We start from the raw sequence: 21,405 nt of genomic DNA, 5'->3' as shown, positions 1-21,405 counted from the left end.
CCCTTGGTATCCTGGCCCCGCCTCTCTTTAGCCTCACCTCGTCGCCTTTGCTGTTCATGCTCTCTTCTACCACAGGGCCTTTGAACATGCTGCTTCCTCTGTCTGGGGAATACATTCCTCTCTTTTTAGCTTAACTAATGAACTCCTGTCTCCCCCCTTCCCCCACCCAATATTGACTCAATGTCCCTTCTCTAGGAAGCGTCTAACTTTCCAGACTGGGTTGAAGAATCCCCTGGAGGTTCTCCCAGTTGTCACAGTTGTAATTATGTATCTGTGGGTCCATCTAACCAATGCCTACCATCCCTCCAGGCTGTCAGCATTTTGTTCACTCTTGACAACACTCCCTGTGCCCAGAACAATGTCTGGGGCCCAGTAGGTGCTAACAAACACCTGGCACACAGCTCTCAGGGTCAATCCCCCCTGCCCACAGCCATGGCCACCAAATGTAAAGAAGGCCCATGATCACCTCCCATCAGCCCTTGAATTGCCTTGTCATCACTCGCCACTCGGATATGACCTTGGCCATTTCCTCGTTTCCTGTCTGTCTCTCTCTTCTGAAAAAGCTAAAGGCAGGGCCCAGCCCTCCCTGCTTACTGCATTCTCCCTTGCCCAGCACAGGGCCTGGCAGGAGTAGGTGCTAAATAAATACCTTTTGAATGATTGAAAGAAGGAAGAAAGAAAAGAAGGCAGGAGGGCCCCATTGGTGAGGTCAAGGCTCTCACGGCCTGCCCCCCAAAGTGTGACAGGCTCAGAGACGCATGCTCATGGGCACCCCTTCCTCCCTCACCTCAAATATCTCTTCACTCACTAATCCCACCTCCCATGCACCCAGCCTGGCACACCGGCCCCAGACCATGGCCTCTCCCTCGTGGTGCCTCTGGAAGCCCAGCCTTGCCCCACTCTCCACCCTAGCCCTGTAGCCCGGCCCTGACACCTCACGGCAGCTGCTGGGCGCATCCAGGAGGGGCAGAGCACAGGGGGAGGCCTCTGCGGGCTCCAGCTTAAACACTGGGGCCCGGGAACCCGAGTCTGACGCTGCGTGAGGAGGACCAGGAGCAGACCCCAGAGGCCGTGGCCCAGCACCCTCTTACCTTGCTGTAAATTATCTGTAGTGTTAGAGGGACGGCCTCCCGGTCCCCATCAATGCCCAGCCTCTTGCTGCCAGGACCTGTGCCACACGCAGACAGACCTTCACTCGGTGCCCCTTACAGACCCTGGGGCCCTACCTCCCCGCCCCCCACCTCTGGCCCTCCCTCCCCAGGGCTCCACCTCCCAGGGTCCCCACTGTCTCCCCGGGACTCAGGCAGCACTCACCTGAAGCCTTGATGGCTCGCGTGGCAGCAGAGTGACCCAGCTCCAGGGAATGAATGAAGATCTCCGTGGTCTTCTCCCCGGTGATGAAGGTCAGCTGCAGAGGGCAAGACCGGGCGTCAGGGCGAACCTCCTGCAGGGACCCTCCAGGCTTCTCCGACTCAGGGCCGGGGGCTGCCATGGGGTGGGGACGGAGCACAGGCTGGGGCCCGGCGATGTGAGGGAGGCCTGCCTGTGAGTGCCAGGGAGCAGGTGGCTGGGGCGGCAGGCACTCACCTCTGTCTGGTAGACCTGCAGCAGCACCGGCCGTGCAGCGAAGCGGCAGTAATAGAGCAGCATGTCGGCCAGGATGGGCAGCTGGGTGGGGGAGCCCTCCAGGGGCCGGGAGTCGGTCTTCAGGGACTGCTGCGTCGGGGGAGCCAGAGCCAGAGGGGCAGGTGGACAGCGAGTGGGAGGGAAAGGGAAGATGAGAGGCAGAGAGGCAGAGGAACATGCACACACACACATGCAGAGGGAGACGCAGAGGAGAGAGCCAGGGAGGGGGTGGTAAGGCGAAAGCAGGAAACAGACCGTCAGGGGAGCCCCCACAGCCGGTCTCCACACGGCTCCCTGGCCTGGCCCGGGGGCTCAGGAAGGCCCCTGGCAGAGCTGGACAGAGCGGAGCTGAGGATGGGGCCCAAGGCCCAGGTCCCCTGGATCCTTCTCAGGAGCCTCCCTGTCACTGTGGTGACTCCACCCCTTGTCCCCAGAGCCCCGTCCTGCTTCTCGCCTACTCTCTCTGCTCATTCCCAAGGGCACCCTGGTCCTCCGTGGAGTCCTCGAGCTGGAGCTCCCCAAAGCAGGGCCTCTGAGCGAGGCTGGGTGACCCAGCCAGTGGGCCTTCTCTCCCCTCCCAGGGGCCGCTTACCTGGCACAGGACCTCGGGGGGCAGGTGCATGAGGCCCAGCACGTTGCGCTCATACCAGGGGTCGAGCATGCCGAGGTAGTGAGAGATGTCGTTGGTGCTCTCCTCCCACTGGGCCGCGCCCAGCTCCTGCGACAAGGGGCGAGAGTCATGCCCGGCGGCCCAGGAGGCCTGCCAGGGCCTGGGCAGCCCTGCAGCCCTCCTCTGAGCTCCCCCTGCCCTCGGACAGGTCTGTGTCACACAGCAAAATGCCACCCCCACGTGCAGGGCGGGGACATACCGCAGGGAGGGGGTGCCTCGGGGACTCGGGAGGGAGAGGCGGTGTCTGGCTCCGAGGGGCCGGGCAGGCGCTGGAGCAGGCCCCCTGGCTGCGCTTCATGGGCACGTAGAAGAACTGCAGCTTGAAGAACCGGGTGAGGAGGGGGCGATTGCTCTCCAGCAGCCTGGCAACAAGAAGGCGGTGAGAAGGTGCCCTGAATCCCTGTGGGAGGTCAGCTCAAGCCTGAGATGCCACCAGCACCAGCACCCCGCCACCCCACTCCGCAGAGACGACCCACTCCGGCTCTCACCGCAGGTTGCTGTAGGCCCGGGCTACCTTCCCCGAGATCCGATCGGAGCCGAAGACCACCACGCGCAGGGTGGAAGCCTTGGGGTCCTCGTCCCCGCTCAGGAAGGGGCGGCGGCGCTGATGGCGCGAGGCGGGCGCCAGGAGCCAGCTGGGCAGCTGGGTGCCGAGCTTGGGCTGGGGCAGGGAGCGGGAGCGCTGGGCCCGGGAGGGGGGCGGGGCCGGGCTGTCCAGGGGGCTGCAGAGGCTCCCGGCCCGCCGCAGGGGCAGTGCCGAGTCCGGGCTGCCCTCCAGGCCGCGGGAGTCCCTCCGCAGCACCAGCTGGCTGGTGCTCTTGAACAGTTTGTAGATCCTGTTAAACTTCTGCCCGGGCCTGCGGTAGCCCCGGCGCTCCCGGCCGCCCGGCCTCTTGGGCCACTCCGGGGAGCTCTCCTCGCTGTCCTCCACGTAGCCGCTGTCCATGCCGTCCGACAGGCCCGAGACAAAGGAGGTCAGCAACTGGCTGGAGAGGGTGGCCCCCGAGGCCTGGGACGAGGCGAAGGACAGGGCGGAGTCACGGGAGGCCTCCGAGCTGGTGGAAAACAGTGAGTCCCTCTGGGCACACTGCCCATCCGTTTCCAAGTCCTCCTCCTCTTCCTCTTCCTCCTCCTCCTCTTCATCCTCGTCCTCATCCTCGTCCTCGTCCCCCAGGAGCCCCGGCTCCAGCAGCTCCTGTTCCTTGAGCAGCATCTCCTTCAGGACGTCTGCACGGGAAAGGGAGGCACCGCTGGGTATCCGGGCCTGGGAAACCTCTCCCGCTCACGTCTGGGAGGGCGACAGGTTCAGACAGAATGGACTTGGGGAGGAGGTGCCAGAAGGCGGATCAAGTCCAGCCCAGGACTCAGCGTGCGGCCCCCTGCCCTGCCCAGAGCCTGCTCAGGCCGCAGGGCTGGTGGGGAGTGGAGGCTGCCGCACAGAAGGGCGGGAAGAGAGCCCAGGCTGCTGGGCTGGGGCCCCGGCTGCTTACCAAAGCTGTCCTGGTTCCAGCTGTAGGTGTAGCACCTGGCGACAGGGATGGGGATGGTGCGGAGCTTGCCTGGGTTCGCAGGATCTGTAAGAACGGGCGGGGCCGGCCCAGGTGAGGCCTGGGAAGGAGCCCTGAGATCGGCCAGCCCAGGGCCCTCGCCTTAAAGAAGAGGGTAGAGTTGGGAGAGGACGGGCCAGGCCTCGAAGCTGGGTGGGCCAGGGCGGAGCTGGAGCTGAGAGCTGGGGTGCTGGCTCGCAGCCAGAGGGCACCGTGGGGGTGCCCTGCCCTTGTATACGCTGTGTAAATGTGGCGGCACACACTTTGCGCCTCCTTTTACAGGGGCCAAACAGCAAAACAAGGGCAGTCCCCCTTCAGATGCGAGGACACCGTGTCCCTTCTTCTGCGGTAACACGGTGTGGAGAGGAAGTTTCCCAGGCTCCTCGGGGTGAGGTGTGGCCATGTGACCAAAGTGGGCCAAGGGGATATGGGTCGATGTGACACGCACGACTTCCGTATTGTCTTCATGTCAAGTGAGAGGCCCTTGCCCTTGATTAGCACACGCTTTCCCGCTTCCCACAGCCCCACACGGTGCGCCCAGCCCTGACCCCGCAGGCAGGACCCGGGCACCAGCGTGGAGGACATGCTGAGGAACGTGGTCCCCGAGGGACGGTGTGGAGTAGAGCCTCCAGGCCAACCTGGACTGCTCACAGTGGGAGCCAGAACAGGCCACGGGGAAAGTGGGCCCCCCTGTCCCAGGGCCTCACCTAAGACATCGTGGAAGCCGGCTTTCTCTCCCACCGCCTTCAGCTTGGTCCTGAGCCACTGCCGGGCCTCGGCTGCATCCCCGATGCCAGAGGCCAGCTCCTGGGCCTCTGCCGTCTCCGTGTAGACGTCCTCGAGCTCAGCCAGGGCCTTGGACTGGAACCCCAGGAGGAGACCGGCTTGCTCCTGTGCCATGGCCGGCTGCCCGCCTCCACTTCCCAGGTCTTACCCAGGGCAGCAGGGCCCAGGCCCTCCCAGCCTCATCGCCCATCTCCACCCACAGCCCGGGAGCCAGGCCTGCCCCCAACTCCCCTCTGAGGACATGGTCATGAGAGAAGGGCCCAGAGCAGAGGGTCTGTCCAGGGCCTGTCCCAGAGCTGGGGCCAGACACCAGTCTTCCAGCTTCAGTCTGAATCTCGTTCCCCTAAAGTGGGTCCCACCCACCCTGATCAGGCCCCAGCACAACAGAGAGCCTCTTGGCAGGGCCGGCTCTCCAACCACCGCCCGCCATGCCTCGGGGTGAGGGAGACAGCAGCCCTAAGTTGGAGCAGACACAGGTCTGCGAGAAGGGGGCAGGGTGGACCCCCGGGTCCCAGACACATACCTGCAGCCTGCAGTGCAGGCCCGCGAGGTCACAGTGGGCCCCGAAGGTGGCCTGGAAGGCGTGCAGGAGCAGGGTGATGTAGGCGCTATGGGGCGAGTGCCCAGGCGCGCTCAGCTTGTTGGCCACGGCGAGGAACTCCGCCTGCACCTCCACGGGGTTCAGCAGCAGCACGGTGCTGGGGGCACAGAGGAGTGGCTGTGGGCACCGGGGCGCCTCCACATCCCTCATGCTGGGGTTGTGTCCCCCCGAGGCCTGGGCCTCCTCACAGCCCGGGCAGGGCCTGAGGCCACGAGAGAGGTGGGGGCTCAAGGGTCCCGGTTCCAAGAGGAAAGTGTATGGTCTACTTTTGAGTATTTTTTCACCCGGTGTTTTCAAAGACCTTTTCAACACTGAACTCAATTTTTTAAAATAAGTTTTACCTTAATTTTTATATAAACATTTTTTTTCTCTCTACAGGACATCTGAATGGATATAAGATTACTCAAGAGAAGACTGTGTTTTCTCTGGAAGCCAGGCGATCATTTTGGGAAGGGGAAGCAGACAGACATATGCCGTGGTGCAGGGGGGCTGAAATTTTGGCCCCTGCCCTACTCCTCAAGCCACGGGTTGCAGGGAGGGTGGCATCTGCCAGGAGGAAGGCGGGCCAAGTCAGGGCTGCATCCGAGTCCTCTGCCAGGGGGACCCTCTTCTAACTGCCATAGCATCACACAGGCCGGCACTGGCCGGGGAGGAGTGTGTGTCCAGCCACCTCCGCCTCTCTCCCCGCTCCACCCCGGCTCCTCCTTGGTGCGTGTGAAATGCGTTCATTATGAAAATTTCAAACATACACAAATGTTGAGAACCGTGAACCCCGAGGTGTCAATTTCTCAGTTAACAGTTAACAACCCAGGATGGTTCTCACGTCGCCCACGCCGATCCTCGTCACTGTGTCTGAGCCATCACGGTGCTCCTGAGCCCGCCCCTGCACGCTGTCATGCCCATGGCTTCCCTTCGCTGCGCTCTCTCCCAAACCCACGCCTCGAGCTGCATTCACACCCGTGCAAAGCAACGCCAGGCAGGCGACGCAACCCCCAGTCCCTGTGGGCATCTGCCCGGAGCGGGGCCCTGGGCTCAGGACCGGGCGCCGTCAGAGGCATCACTGTGGGGAGAAACTATGTTTGATTTCTCTCTTTAGAAGAAAAAGGAGGCAGGCTCACGTAAGCAGCCCCTCACTGAGCCCGTCCCCTTCACTGAGGGCTTGATCCCAGGTGCTGGGTACACAAGACCTCACTTTCCCCCACTTGACTCACTGTGTGCAGGACCAGCCCGGCCAGCCTGCGCCCTCGCCGCCTGCACGCCATCTCCGCTGGAAAACCGACCATCTCTCCCAACTCACGGAAAACAGGAGTGGGTTTCCCCTCAGCCCCGAGACCTCCTACTAACCTCTCAGAACTTCAGTTCCCCGACCTTAAAAATGCCTTTTCCACAAGGTCAGCACGAGGATTGCAGGAAGCAGCCATGCTCACAGCGGTGCCCAGAGCTCAGGAAGTGCCCGGATGATGTTGGTGAGTGTTCACCAGCCCCCTGACCCTCCTGGGAGGGAGCTTATTTACTTGCTAAGCTAACATTTACAAATATGTTCGTCCCTCTGTCTCTCTCAGGACCTGCACTGCCTGGGGATGGCAGGGCGGGGTGACTACAGTCTCTGCTGCTGGAGCTGAAGCGTCTGGGCGCCCCGGTGTCCGGATGAGACAGCGCCCACACGCCCGCCGGAGGGGCCTCGGAACGGAGGCTGCTCTCCTAGTGCTTGTCACACTGCAGACCCGGACCCGTGAGTGGGCAATGCAATCCATTTGGGAAGTCACCACCAAAATTGCCTTTTAAATGAAATGGAATAGAAGGGGACAGAGCCCACCCTAGGAGGTAAGGGTAAGTTTCAATTCATGAAACCTGTTTTAGCTGTGTGTGTGTGTGTGTGTGTGTGTGTGTTTGTGTGTGTGTGTGTGTGTGTGTGCCAGACTGTCATAGAGAATGAATTCTTTATTGCAGATTCTGGTTAAAAAAAAAAGTTTGGAAAATGCTGCTTTAAAAACCGGCAGAAAGACACTGTGGGAAGAGCATGGGATTCCGAGGAGGACTGAGGTTCCGGTCCTGGCTCAGACACTCATTGCTGTGTGACCTTGGGGAAGTTACTTGACCTCTCTGACCTCCAGTTTCCTCATCTGAAAAGTGGGGTGAAGTGAGGTAATGTGTGCCCAGCGTCTGGCATGATCAATGCAGGTGATTCTTAACCTTTTTTTTTTTTTTTTTTTTTTAAGTCTCAGACCTGTTTAGGAATCTGATGAAAGACCCTCAGCCCAGAAAGCAGCTCTGTGCACAAAACATCACCAGCAATCCCGGGGTTCCAGGTCTAAGCCTGTTTGTGGGGGGCTTGGTTGGGGTGCAGCGAGAGAGGGATGCGGGGGTGCTGGTGCGGAAATGGTGAACAGTGGGCGTAGTCCCATCCCCACCCCACCCCACCCCACCCCACCCCACGCCGTTTCTCCCTCTCCAAGAGCACTCACACAGTGGAGCTGCGATGACTCCGAAGGGGCAGACCCTGCTCAGCCCTCACCAGCCGCTGGTAGGAGATTCCTGTGGCCAAAGAAAAAGAGCAAATTCATGCAGTTACCTGGTCCTTCGGCGCTCGTGGCCTGCACCTCACAGTGGCCGCACTGAACAGTTAGGATGGGAGTTCCTGGATGGGTCAGATCACGCCTGACGCCTACGGGGCATCTGACAAGATAAGCCCCAGGCCCCACCTGGCTCCAGCCACCTGCCAAGCTTTGCTCCTCAGAGGCAGCGGGGCAGAGCACCCTGAGAGGAGAACCGAGGCCGGTCTCCTGCTGTCCAGCAGTCCTGGCTCTTGTCACACGGCCCTCTCTCAGTCCCGGTGTCCGGCAGTGGGCACGCCGGGCCATCCCCTCAGCCTCAGCCCCTCCCACACTCTCTCTTTCCCCTCACATCTTGGTCTGGCCTCCACAACTTTTCAGAGGCCACAGACCCCTGATGGGGTCCCTCCCAGACTGAGCCTCTGTACCACGCCCCCTCCCAGCCTTCCTCTCTGCCCCGTCCACCTGCCGGTCTCCTTGACTTTAAATGAGTGGAGAAATGGACTCAAGTGTTTCCTGCAACTTGGCTCAGTTCTGCAGCTGGAAGCAGACCCTCCACAGAGTGTCTTCGGTTCTGTGTCACCCTCGGGAGGAGATGAAAGCACGTTTCACTCTCCTCACTGACAAGGTTGACAGAGCAGGGGCTGGGCCCCAGGGGACAGCGCCCTTGTTAGAGCTTGGAAGTCTTTACGGGGTCCCTGTCTCTCTGTCGGGGGCAGGGCCAGCCCGGGCCGGTGGGAGTGGGGAGCAGGAAGGCGATCCACTCGGGAAGCGTTGCAGAAAGCAGGAAGAAAGGCCCTGATGCTTGTCTAACACATGGAAGAAAATGGCCAATGTATGCATTCTGACTTAGCACCTAATTGCTTTGATCTGGGCCTTCTGCGTGGTGTTTCTTTTATGTAACTCACATGTTTGGACGTGACTGTTGTATCTGTTTTAATAGGAGAGTCCCCGGACAGTGGCTGTTCCTATCAGGACTGGGAACGCTGTCTGGCAGCTCTCACATACATACTCTTGTGCTCTCGTACCCAAATGCTGGAGCGGATGAGGGTGCCCACTCTGCACGGGTTCCCCGCGAGGAGCACATAGACAAGCCGCCTCCTCTTGATTCGTCTGCTCTTTCCTTTTACCATGGGACGTCTTAACGGTAACCCACACCCCACGGACGCATCGCCTCGCCTCCCACTCTGCCTCGATGGACGCAGGCCACGCAGCTGGCCACTCTCCTGGGGAGGGGAGCAGCCGGCAAGATCTCTCTTCCTCCATCAGGCCTCCTTCCAGATGCCGGCCATTGGCTTCCAATCCCATTGCCCTCCTGGACCGCCCTCCTGGACCGCCCTCCTGAGCTGCCCTCCTGAGCTGCCCTCCTGGACTGCCCTCCTGGACCGCCCTCCTGGACTCGCCCTCCTGAACTGCCCTCCTGAGCTGCCCTCCTGAGCTGCCCTCCTGGACTGCCCTCCTGAGCTGCCCTCCTGAGCCGCCCTCCTGAGCTGCCCTCCTGGACTGCCCTCCTGGACTCGCCCTCCTGAGCTGCCCTCCTGAAGTCACATCACCCTAGGCCTCAACCTTATCATCATTTTCCTTGAATCGCCCTTTTTTTTTTTTTGATTCTTTGATACTGTTGACCACTTTCTCCTTGAAGCTTGCTCTGCTCCATTAGTCTCCATGACAAGGACCATTCAGTCACATCTTGCATTTCTCTCCCTGTTTATCTTAGGACTAGAGGCCCAGTGCCTGAAATTCGTGCACGGGTAGGATTCCTAGGCCTGGCCGGTGATCAGGGCCAATCGGGCCTTCCTTCCCCCAGCTGCCTGCTGCCCACCGGGGCCTTCCTTCATTCCCCACTGCCCCCTGGTGGTCAGTGCATGCCATAGCAAGCAGTCGAACTCCTGGTTGTTCGGAGTCCCAAGGGGACAATTTGCATATTAGGCTTTTATTATATAGGATAATATCTGAATAGTCTCATTTGGGGATCACAGTGCAGGTAGAGCTGAGAGCTGCCTCATATCAGCTAGGCAGACACCATATAACCTTGCCCTGTGCCTGATTTTGCTGTTGGGGGACTTTTAGGGGACGTCTGTGCCCCTGGGCACACCCTGGCCCAGAGGGAGTCATTTCCAGAGCTGGATATCCTGGATGCCAACAGTCCCCAAGTGAAGCACGGAGCATCCGATGAGACTCCCCTACCCCCAACGAAGACATTAAAACAAAAAATCGGGTGGACGGCAATCCAGGGGTCAGAGTGAAAACAGCACAGACCCTCTCCTACTCGTGGTCCCATGAACATTCAGACTAGGCTTCTCCCATCTTTCTGCTCCTCCATCCCTGGCAGGAGACCTCGTCCTCAAGGTCATTTCATTGTCTAAGACGGCTGCTGGAGTGCCAGCCATCAATTCCTCGTTCCAGTTAACAGGAGGAAGTGAGGGGGAGGGGTGTAAAAAGTGTAAGCCACTGTTATTTCAGGCTTTCTTTTATAGGCAGCCGGCTCAACTAATCACACCCTGTGATTTCTGGAACATCTGCCTTCCACTCCTTCCCTGAGTCTCCCCCTACAGTATCATGATATAATGAGGAATATATATTTGTATTTATTATATGTATATGTTCATCCCCAGTTCCTGGGACAGAGCTCTTAAAATCCTTGTCATGTCCTGAGTGAGGGGTGAGAGGAGCATCTAAATAAGCCCCTTTAACTGGACCTGAGTTAATGCTAATGAGGTGACTCTGGGTGGGTCCCTAGATAGCTTCCAGCAGGGGGCTGGGTGCCCTCTGGAACCAGCCCTGTGAGTGATTCGAGGGCTGGAACTTTGTGACCTCTCCCAGCAACCTTCATGGGGGGAGGGGCTGGAGATAGAGGTAATCACCAATAGCCAAGATTGAGTCAATCATGCCTACTTAGTAGGACCTCCATGAAACCCCTAAACCCGTGGTCGGAGAACTGCGGCTCGCGAGCCACATGCGGCTCTTTGGCCCCTTGAGTGTGGCTCTTCCTAAGCCTTAGGAGTACCCTAGTTAAGTTAATAACAATGTACCTACCTATACAGTTTAAGTTTAAAAAATTTGGCTCTCAAAAGAAATTTCAATCGTTGTACTGTTGATATTTGGCTCTGTTGACTAATGAGTTTGCCAACCACTGTCCTAAACAATGGGGTTCAGGAAGCTCCCAGGGTGGCGGTGCACCCCAACTCCACAGGGTAGAAGCTCCTACACTCAGGACCCCTCCAGACCTCCCCCTCTGTACCCCTTCACCTGGCTGTTCCTCGGTATCCTTCATAGTATCCTTTCCAATAAACCAGTGAATGTAAGTAAAGTGCTCTCCTGACTTCTAGGAGCTGTTTTAGCAAATTACTGCACCTGAGGAGGGAGCGCTGGGAAACCCTGATTTGTAGCTGGTTGGTCAAACGCAAGGGAGACCTGGGCTTATGGTCAGCACCTGAAGTGGGGGCAGTCTTGCGAGACTGAGCCCTCCACTGCGGGGTCTGTGCTGACTCCAGGTGGTTAGTGTCCGAATTGGATTGAATCTGTGGACACCCACCTGGTGTCTGGGGAGCTAGAGAACGGGTGTGTGGGGGAAAGACTCCCATGTATCCGGGGTCGGAGTAAAAACAGCACAGACCCTCTCCTACTAGTCCGTGTTGGTTGACTTTCCTTTAAGAGACCTAAACCTTTCATTCCATAATCAGAGACAAAAAGTAGAAGATGCAAATGTTTATGATCAGTTATGTCCGAAGAGAAACTTATTGCCACTGAAGAATATTCACAATTCACCTGCCACCAGTCGACAGGCAGAACTGACCTCATCAGGTTTTTTCCTGGTTGGCAGGAGGTCCAGGGTGGGAGGGCACTAGGCGATAGGAAAGGGACAGGAGAAGCTGCCCAAGGGAAGAAGGTGCTTGGGAGCCAGCAGGGCCCGGGGCCTGTCAGTCATGCAGTCCCCTGCCTGGGTCTTTTGAAAGAAACAGCATTTTGCAATGTGAGAAGGTAGTTTTTGACTCGAACAGACATGGGTTCAAGTGGTAGAGCTCTTGTTAGCTATGTGACCATGGGAAAGCTCCTTAATTGTGTGGCCCTCAAGTTTATTATCTGAAAGATGGAAATACTAGTGACTATCCAGGGGGCTGTCGGAGGATGGATGGGACCGATTCTTAGCAATGTTGAGTGCAGCGTAAGCACACAGGTAATGCAGCCATTGCCACCACCACCACCACCATCATCAACCACAATTTCAGTCCTGCTTTGATGAGGAAAGCTTATGCAACCTGTCCCCAGGCCACCAACTAATAAGTAACAAAGCAGATGTCTTTGTCATACCGAGGCCCGTGTTTCTCCTCTCACACCTGGCTTTATAGCTTGGGCAAGAAACAAACTTCTCCCAGTCTTGGTTGTGTCATGCACAAAATGCGAGTAATACTGCTTTTCCCTCTTACGTCATGGGGCCGTGGTCTGGGTGAGATGCCGGTATTGAGGCTGTGGCACTCTGAGTGACTCACACATCTGGTGCCCACTGTCACCCCTCAGGATTACAGATAAATTCTTTGCAGGCAAGTATTGTGCTGAGCGCAGCCATGTGGTCACAGCATAAATATTCAACAAACATGTGGGCTTAACCCCAGAGGGTTGTGGTGGGCAGGACCTGGTAGCACTGATGTGAGGTTTCCTGCCAGCCCCAGAGCGGAGCCAGTAGGCACCCTATTGGGGGTGGAGTCAGGAAGAAGGGGGAGGCCCGGGGCTTCATAACCTGCCCACTTCCTCTGCTACCCAGCCACATCAAAGTGGAGTAAACTGTTTCATTCATCTCCATGGCAACTCGCTCCCTAAGGCTCCCTGGGTGGAGGGCCCAGCTCTTCAGGTCCCTGGTCATCTTCTTCCTGTGACCTTGCCAGGACCTCTCTCTTAAGCCAACACACCCCAAACCCTACTGCCCAAGCAACGTGAAATCAACGTAGGTCAGCATTTAGCCTCGAAAACTGCTCTGAGAGGGAGGGATCCTCCTCCCATTTTACAGATGAGGAAACTGAGGCTCCCATAAGTAAAACGTCTTTCCAATGGCCCCGCAGCTCCAGGACTTGAAACCACTGAGGTCTAATACCTAGTACTGGTGACCGCCAAGTGATTGAGCCTCAGCTTCTCCTCCCAGAGCTCATTCCGGCCTTCATTCCAGCCCCTCCCTGGTTCCGCCCATTGCCTCTCTCAGCTGGGCTCACTGGGGGTGGGGCACTCAGCCACATGCCTCTACAAAACCACACTGAAGCATTTTCTAACAAGCCCACATAAGGCTCCTGTGGATGAGGGTCAATTTTGTTCAACTTACTATTTGCTGTTGATGAGGGCTCAGGTTCTGTGAAATCAGGGGTTAATGTGTGAATGTGAGATGGGTGTTTTGTTCCAGACAAAAGATGACCTCAAAGGTTACAGTTTTATTCTCCTAGATGACATTAACTAATTTGGTATCTAGTTTTGCACCCTTATTCTAGCTTGCATGAGAAACCCCTATCAGTTTCTCGCACCCTCCTCTACACCAGCTCTTGTCGTGTAACTGGTTCCCTCGGAGACAGGTTGAACACATCTGGGGCCTGGGCTCGCTGTGCATTTGTGTGAGAGCTTGGTTTTTGTTTGAAGATGACTCTCTGACATGAGAAGGAGATGGTTTCCTGTTTCAGTTCTGCTTTCCCTGGAAGAGAAGTCCTAGCACGGGCAGGCTGGCCCGACTCCCTCTCCATACATCTGCCTTCTCCTGGGTCACCGGCATATCTGAGGCCTCGCGTGGTCTCTGGACACTGCCCCTCAGCAGGGAGGGGCAAGAGTGCCACCTGCTCTGGGTCCAGCTCCAGCTGCTGCTCTGCCTGGCTCTTGTCCCCCAGGCTTAGAACCCCATGTCCCAGCATCTGGGCCTCGCCACAACCCGCCCCTCTGCTCCCCATCTGCTCGCTGGGCTGCCCAGAACAGAGTTCCTGCTCAGCTGCCCACAAAAACACTTCCAGGCATAGCGTGCATTCAGCGGAGGAGGGCCAGCTGGCTCCACTCGAAATCGGGAAGCGGTTGCCCCACATGCAGGTGACGGCCCTCCCCCAAGCCAACATCGCCCTTGGCCATTTCAAAGAAAGGAAGGGTTGTTTAAATCTTTGGTATAGACCCGTGGTCTGCAAACTGCGCTCACGAGACACATGCCGCTCTTTGGCCCCTTGAGTGTGGCTCTTCCTAAGCCTTAGGAGTACCCTAATTAAGTTAATAACAATGTACCTACCTATATAGTTTAAGTTTAAAAAATTTGGCTCTCAAAAGAAATTTCAGTCGTTGTACTGTTGATATTTGGCTCTGTTGACTAATGAGTTTGCCTACCACTGGTATAGACAGAAGGTCCAGTCAAAGCACGTGCATTGAAATCTTTTCCATCTAAATCAGGGGTCCTCAAACTACGGCCCGCGGGCCACATGCAAATACAAATATTGTATTTGTTCCCGTTTTGTTTTTTTACTTCAAAATAAGATATGTGCAGTGTGCATAGGAATTTGTTCATAGTTTTTTTTTAAACTATAGTCCGGCCCTCCAACAGTCTGAGGGACAGTGAACTGGCCCCCTGTTTAAAGAGTTTGAGGACCCCTGATTTAGGGTGCCTTGGAAAGTTAGGTTGGCAGTTTCTCGATTCATCATGTGCCCAAGCACCTCTTAGTTCAACACCTTCTCCTCCGGGTCTTCCTGATTTCTTAATTCTTCCACCACGTCTCTCCCATAAAGTGAGGTTCATGCAATAGGTAGACTTGGGTGATGGCCAACCTCAGCCTGTGCCTGCTCTGCTCGGTAACAACACACAGCTGATTGGCTGGGGGCAGATAGATCAGATAGATGATTGGCTGGGGAAGGAAGTCATGAATCCCTCAAAGAAATCTACAGACAGAGCTTCAGTCCTGAGCTTTCTAGGGTTCGTGAATTGTTGGGGAATAAGATTTGGTCCCTCTGTTCTATGTGTATAATGTGTACAATGAGAATGAAACACTGTCAGTACTGAATAGGGCTTGGTGTGCAGAGATTTAAAAGAAAAGATGGGATTACAACATACATAGTATTTTGGGGCCTGGTTTTTTAAAGATTCAACTTACTCAACATCTTCTGATCTCAGCAATTACATTTCTATATGATGGACTAGAATTCCACCAAATGACTTTGCTACACTATACTCAGCCATGTGCAATATTTAGGTTTTTTGGAATTGGTTGATTACTAGAAAGAACTCATCGATGAACATCCTTGTAGGAAAATCTTTGCATAGCCATAATTGCTCAAATTTCTAGGAATGGAATTGCTGGGTGAAAGGATATTCTTTTTAATGTTTTAGAGAACACAGCCCCCCTTTTCCTGACCAATACTTGCTTTTTTTTTAAATCTTTGCCAATTTGTTAGGGGAAAACGGTGTCTCACTGTTAAGTTTTGCATTTTCTTTATTACTAATGAGGGTGAATATCTTGAGAGTTGTTCCTCAGATGTTTTTAGTTCTTTTTTTGATGTGCTTAAAGCATGCTTCGTCACATTTTCATTGGCCTATTTTTAATTGACTCAAAAGAACTCTTCATGGATTTGAATACTATTTTTATTGAAAATATTTTTCTTAGCTTGTCATTTACCTTTCACTTATAGTGGGTTTTGCCAAATAAAGAGCTTTAAATTTTATGCTCTCAAATCTGTTGGCCTTTTATAATTTTTGTCTTGAAGAAACAATCCTTCTCCATTCTAAGCTCAGGTGACCTATTTTTCTTCAATGACTTTTATGGTCTTGTTTCTACACTTAAGCTTTTAATCCAACTGTAAGTTATTTTTATAAAACTCAATTTTGTTTTTTGGAGATAAAATTCTAACTCATTTTTTCTGGTCTCTCCATTATCCTGATATCATTTATTAAATGACCAATTTTTTTTCAGGACCCATATGAGGATGCCACTTTGTTATATAACAATTTTTTACTATTTCATTTGTTCCTAGCTATTCTATTTTGTTCCATTATTCATGTATTCTTTTCCCAATAGTGTATGATTTTCATAACTACATATAGCCTTAGGGTACCTTCAAAGACCTAGTAAGGAAATATCCATCCTTACTCTTCTTTAAGAATACATAAATATATATCAAACGCATGGGTAAATGCTATTGTAGGGCACCGATAGACTTTCTCTATTTTGTTAAATTGTAAAAGATGTTGATGTATTTTGATCATGGTAACACCTGATATTATTATAATATTGACTCAATCTAGCAACATGTGTTTTAAATTATTTATCCTTTGGTTAAATTTGTTTCTTCTATGTAGGTTAGTTGCATTTATTTTATATTTGTAGTCGCTACTGCAAATTGTTGTGGTTTTTTTTTTTTTATGTCTTCTAGCTGGTTAATGCCATTATATGGCAAAGCTCTTAGCTCCCTGTTTACCTATCTGACAGTCCTTCAGATGATCCTCTTAGTCTTGATAAATAAGCAATTGTTTGATTTCTAACTATTAAAATTTTATCTTCTCTGGAAAAGGAAATGTTCTTTATTTTTTTGCATAGGCAAAATCATTGTAAGCATGAAGAGAAAGATTATTGACTAAATGGAAATGCCTCTAGTATTAAGAACACTTCCGTATATTAAAAGTTTTCATATATTAGAGGGGTTTTAAATATTAGGAACGGATATTGAATTTTATCCATTCAGTTGTTTCCTGACTTCATTCCTTTGAGCCTCGGATGGGATGAATTGCTCTAATATCACACTACCTCTCAGGACATCATACTTGATTATGATTTCTCTTGCTCTGCAATAGTTTTCTTCTGCCTCATTTGCATGTGTATGATAGCACCTGCAATTCCTACTTTTCAGACTCTCCATATGAAAACTTAGTACCAGGCCCCTGTCCACACCTGTCATGGCGGCCATTAACCTGTCCATTCCCAACACCAGCCACCTTCCGTGGCCAGACTGAACCTGTCCACACATACATTTCCCCACGTGCTCCTGAGGCAAAGAGAACACGTGAGGGCCTCATGTCAACATGGGCTTCGCTGTCGGACCTGGGCAGCCTCAGAGACCACTTGCATAACCAGAGCAGAGGCACAGGCCGCATGGTGTGGTCTCCTTGCCCTGAACGCCTGCCCAGCCTCCCCTGAGAAGTCCTGTTTTTTCCACTTTTAATCCTTTCCCGAGGACATTTTCTGATTTTCAAAGAGAGGGGAAGGGGCAGAGACAGAGAAAGGGAAACATCGATCAGTTGCCTCCCACAGGCTGGGTCGGGATCAGGGATCAAACCCATAACCCAGGTATGTGCCCTGACCGGGAATCGAATCCACAACCTTTCAGTGTAACTGGACGAAACTCCTACCAATTGAGCAACACCGGGCAGGACAAGAATTCCTCTTTGAGTTACTGCCTACGTTCACTGCTTTCAGCCATCTGATGCTGGTGCGCATAGATACACACAGCACCATAAAGAGGAGGAGACTCCAAGGTTTTGAATCAGGGCCATGGGCAGAGACGAGCTGAAGGTTGAGAGGCGAGGAGGATCACAGCCCAAGAGCAATTCCAGAAGAACCTCCTGCCTGCATGATCCCTGCTCCCCGCGCAAGCTGCCTCAGCACTGACCTGGGGCCTTGAGCTCAGCGTCGATGAAGGTGAGCAGCTCCTGGCTGATGCTGCAGTACGGAACGGGCCAGGTCAGGAATCGGTGGTAGGTGCCCGCTGCTTTCAGAAGAAGGTCTGAGTCCGGCGGGAAGTGTGGTGTCTGCAATGCAGAGGGAGAGGCAAGGAGAGAAGTCTGGGTGGGAGAAAGTGCACTGATATTCCAGAGCAGAACCTGCTACTTTTCTGGAATGTTTCACAAAGGGCACACACTTCCCGGCAGCCGCATGTCCAAGAACAAGGTCAGGAAGGACTGGAAGTAACCCACAGGCAGTGAGTTACAGATAGGCAAGAGGGTGTCAGGGGTGTCTCTACCGTAAGGGCCTTGGTTTTATTAAACTTAACACGGTTTACCCAGTTCAGGAGAGCAGCGCTCTGAAAAGCTGGAGTCATCTTAAATGGGGCCGCTGCTGCCTCTCACATGTCTAAACCAGTGGTCGGCAAACTGCGGCTCGCGAGCCAGATGCGGCTCTTTGGCCCCTTGAGTGTGGCTCTTCCACAAAATACCACGTGTGGGCGCGCACGTACAGTGCGATTGAAACTTTGTGGCCCGTGTGCAGAAGTCGGTATTTTGTGGAAGAGCCACACTCAAGGGGCCAAAGAGCCGCATGTGGCTCGCGAGCCGCGGTTTGCCGACCACTGGCCTAAACCGCATTTATCCTTACTAGAGGGAAACATTTCTTCTGTGAAGTGAATTGACTCAATGTACACGGACTCATTTGATGCCCCCCGCCTGGAGAATAGGGGTGATCACATTGGGTAAAACTGACCGCTGGGGCACAAAGTGAGGTGGGCATAGAAGCTGTTTAACGGGTCCACTCCATGGCGTGTGAGAGGCTGTGACTGGTTCCTCCATGGGCGCCAGATGTGCCAGGCACAACAGCATCCACATGAGTTACTGGAGACTCTCAGGACGGCTTATCAGCGGTTCTCAACCTGTGGGCCGCGACCCCTTTGGCTGTCGAACGACCCTTTCACAGGGGTCGCCTAAGACCATCCTGCCTATCAGATATTTACATGACGATTCATAACAGTAGCAACATTACAGTTATGAAGTAGCAACGAAAATAATTTTATGGTTGGGTCACAACATGAGGAATGGTATTTAAGGGGCCAGAAGGTTGAGAACCACTGGCTTAGCTGAAGCCATCAGAAGGTTGACCGGCATCAGGTGTCATTGATTGACAGTTTCTCTCCCAGTGTTTATCCTCGGAGTCCTGAGGGCTATGCCTGCCCTGTGCGGGTTGTTCTCTCTCCTCCCCCAGCTCCCAGCCTGGCCCACCCTGGAACTTACACAGAGGACCGTGGAGTAGAAGAGCAGGGCCAGGGGCGTGAAGAGGTCATAGGAACCCTTCTCTTGGACCTGTGGAGAGGACAGGAGAGGAGGGTGAGGCTCACTCACGGGTGCAGAACAGAGCAGCGCATCCTTGCTTTATTGTTGTTGTTTTTTTAATACATTTTTATTGATTTCAGGGTGGAAGGGAGAGGGAGAGAGAGATAGAAACATCAATGATGGGAGAGAATCATTGATTGGCTGCCTGCTGCACGCCCCCCCCGTGGGGATTGAGCCCAACAACCTGGGCATATGCCCAGACTGTGACCTCCTGGCTCATAGATCAATGTTCAATCACCGAGCCATGCCATGTCTTTCTTTCTTTCTTTCAGTGAAAGGGAATGCAACCACGAGACAAAATTTGGAAAATAGAAATTAGAAAAAAACTCCATGCACAATGGCCCCTTCCAAACTCAACCACTGCTAATGTTTCAGCATACTTCTCCTTACAGTGTTTCTCTGTGTATTTTCCTCTGCAAAGTCATCACAGTGTGCATATTTTTACTCTTAATGTCTTTTACATGTAATATTATAGATGAGTTTCTGTTTTGTTACATGATCTCTAAGCCCACCTCTTGTTCTCCTTCTGGTTATACATTTATCTGTTACCTGTATTGTAAAGTTGTTTTTTTCCCCCGGTCTGTTGTTTGCTTTTAAATGTGTGGATTATTTGTGTACATAAATTATGTGTTAATTTTTTCCTTTATGGATGTTTGCTTTGTTATGCAAGGATCATGTGAATGCTCATATATTTTCTTTGAAGCTTTATTTTCTTAAATTTAAGAAATACCATTTGCTGTATGGTATGAATTAGGATTCTCACTCTGTGTTTTTCCAAGTGTTTCATCAATTTCCTCTAAGCCATTTAATAAATATTACTGTTGTAATTTTATTACATATTCAATTGTGTTAATACCCTTGGATAATATCCATTATTTTTATTAGCTGTATAATATTTCTTCTGGTAGATACCTATACTGTATTAGTTTCATTTTAGACATCTGAGGTTATTTCTTGCTATTTAATTACTTTTGCAATTTAATTACTTTTGAAAACCTTTGAGCAAATTTCTTTTTCTATAATTTGTATGATTTATCTAGGATACAGTTCAAGAAGTGGAATCAATCGAGATTATAAACATACTTACCATCTTTTAAACATATTGCCCCATTGCTTTCCAAAAGGATTTTGCCACTTATAAGATCTCATATGTTTGAAAGTGCCAGCTTCACTACAACCTTCTCTGCATTGCTTATTATAATTTTTTGCTAATTTGCTAGGCAAAGGCTGTCTCATTGTGGTTTTAATTTGCATTTGTTCTATGATCACGGGGGCAACATTTTTCCTGTATATGTTTAAAGTTCTAGTTATTCTTTTGTGCACTGTCTTTTTTAGAGCGCTCCCCCACCACAGCACATACACACCTGAGCGTGCGTGGGATTTAGACTTCTTCGTCTAGAGCTCACGGGCTGAAGCCTCAGCGGCAGCCCTACATCCCCGCTACCTGGTGACCTCGCAAGCTCAAATGTAAGGTTCTTCTTTTCTTTTTCCTGAATAGACCACGTGCCTGCTCCCCTGTCACTGCACAGTAGTTGATCCTTTACATTTGGGGTGTGCGTTGAGCACTCCAGGGGAGGGTCAGCTCTCCTAAGTGGGCTTGCATATAAATGCACCAGGTAAACGGTGGTGCTAGAGCTGGGACCATGGGAGTCTTGATAAACCAGTACTTTCTTCTTATAGGTAAAGGGTCAGCTAATAGAGAAAGGCCAATGTTTTGCAACTCAGTCATGTATTAAAAAGCAAAACTTTAGCTCAGCTGGTGTGGCTCAGTGATTGAGCATCAACCTATGCGCCAGGAGGTCACAGTTAGATTTCTGGTCAGGACATACGCCCGGGTTGCAGGCTGGATCCCCAGTAAGGGGCGTGTAGGAGGCAGCCGATCCATGATTCTCACTCATCATTGATGATTCTATCTCTCTCCCTCTCCCTTCCTCTCTGAAATCAATAAAAAAAAAATTGAAGACACACACAAATAACAACAACAACAAACCTTTAAAGAGAATTCTTCAGGAAAGAGCCAGAATCCTCCCTAGGGACTCAGCTGTCCTGGAACCCCAGCCCAGCTCAGCTCTGACTGCACTCTTCCTCTTAGATGTAAAGGCCCATTGACTGACCTGCTAGAGGAGGTCTCGGTTTACCTCTCCAATCAGTCTTTGTTTTCATGGATCTTTTTGAGGAAAGGAATCCAGCAAGGCTTCCTCCCCCTCTCTAGTCAATACCTTGACACACACGCAAGCAGCTTAAAGGACCCTGGCTCACGCACCACGTGTTCTCATTGCGAGGCCCACATCCCTGCCCAGAACCCTTCGATCCATGGCTGACACCGAGCTCACAGGTTCCCAGAGCCTTTGCCAAGCCCCTCGGCGGCCCAGGCACCCCAGAACCGACATTCTGTGGGGGCCTCTTTCTTGACCACGCGGCTGATCCCAGCTCACCGTCACCCCTGGCCAGCCTCACCTCTTGTGTCTTCTGCAGGATCTGCTCCAGGAGGATGAGGAAGTGGCCCGGGTCCCTGCTGACCAGCTCCTGCAGGCTCCAGCAGTTCAGACACAGCCCGGCTAGGAAGGGAACGGCCAGTGGTCAGACTC

The 21,405-nt window shown here is 53.0% G+C and overlaps 1 protein-coding gene across 3 annotated transcripts in view; it reads right to left on the bottom strand.

The window, feature by feature from the left end:
- The window catches only part of PIK3R5 (phosphoinositide-3-kinase regulatory subunit 5), a 71,272-nt gene that overhangs the window by 3,568 nt on the left and 46,299 nt on the right, over window positions 1–21,405 (bottom strand). For 2 of the 3 annotated variants that reach the window (XM_070394190.1, XM_070394191.1), the window contains exons 3-15: window positions 21,275–21,375; window positions 18,719–18,787; window positions 17,389–17,527; window positions 7,696–7,765; window positions 5,153–5,327; window positions 4,551–4,704; window positions 3,787–3,870; window positions 2,785–3,523; window positions 2,496–2,658; window positions 2,219–2,344; window positions 1,588–1,716; window positions 1,315–1,408; window positions 1,092–1,168 (exon numbers count right to left, since the gene is read on the bottom strand). In XM_070394190.1, the coding sequence (XP_070250291.1) occupies window positions 1,092–1,168; window positions 1,315–1,408; window positions 1,588–1,716; window positions 2,219–2,344; window positions 2,496–2,658; window positions 2,785–3,523; window positions 3,787–3,870; window positions 4,551–4,704; window positions 5,153–5,327; window positions 7,696–7,765; window positions 17,389–17,527; window positions 18,719–18,787; window positions 21,275–21,375 (2,120 nt within the window). The remainder of the gene's footprint in view (window positions 1–1,091; window positions 1,169–1,314; window positions 1,409–1,587; window positions 1,717–2,218; window positions 2,345–2,495; window positions 2,659–2,784; window positions 3,524–3,786; window positions 3,871–4,550; window positions 4,705–5,152; window positions 5,328–7,695; window positions 7,766–17,388; window positions 17,528–18,718; window positions 18,788–21,274; window positions 21,376–21,405) is intronic. The other variant, XM_070394192.1, reaches the window with a different exon arrangement.

Source organism: Myotis yumanensis, unplaced genomic scaffold (assembly GCF_028538775.1).
Source record: "Myotis yumanensis isolate MYYU_CA2020_CCGP unplaced genomic scaffold, mMyoYum1.0.hap1 SCAF_16, whole genome shotgun sequence".
In the NCBI taxonomy this organism is placed as follows: domain Eukaryota; kingdom Metazoa; phylum Chordata; class Mammalia; order Chiroptera; family Vespertilionidae; genus Myotis; species Myotis yumanensis.
Note: the sequence above shows the minus strand (reverse complement) of the source record. Positions and strands in the feature narration are given on the sequence as shown.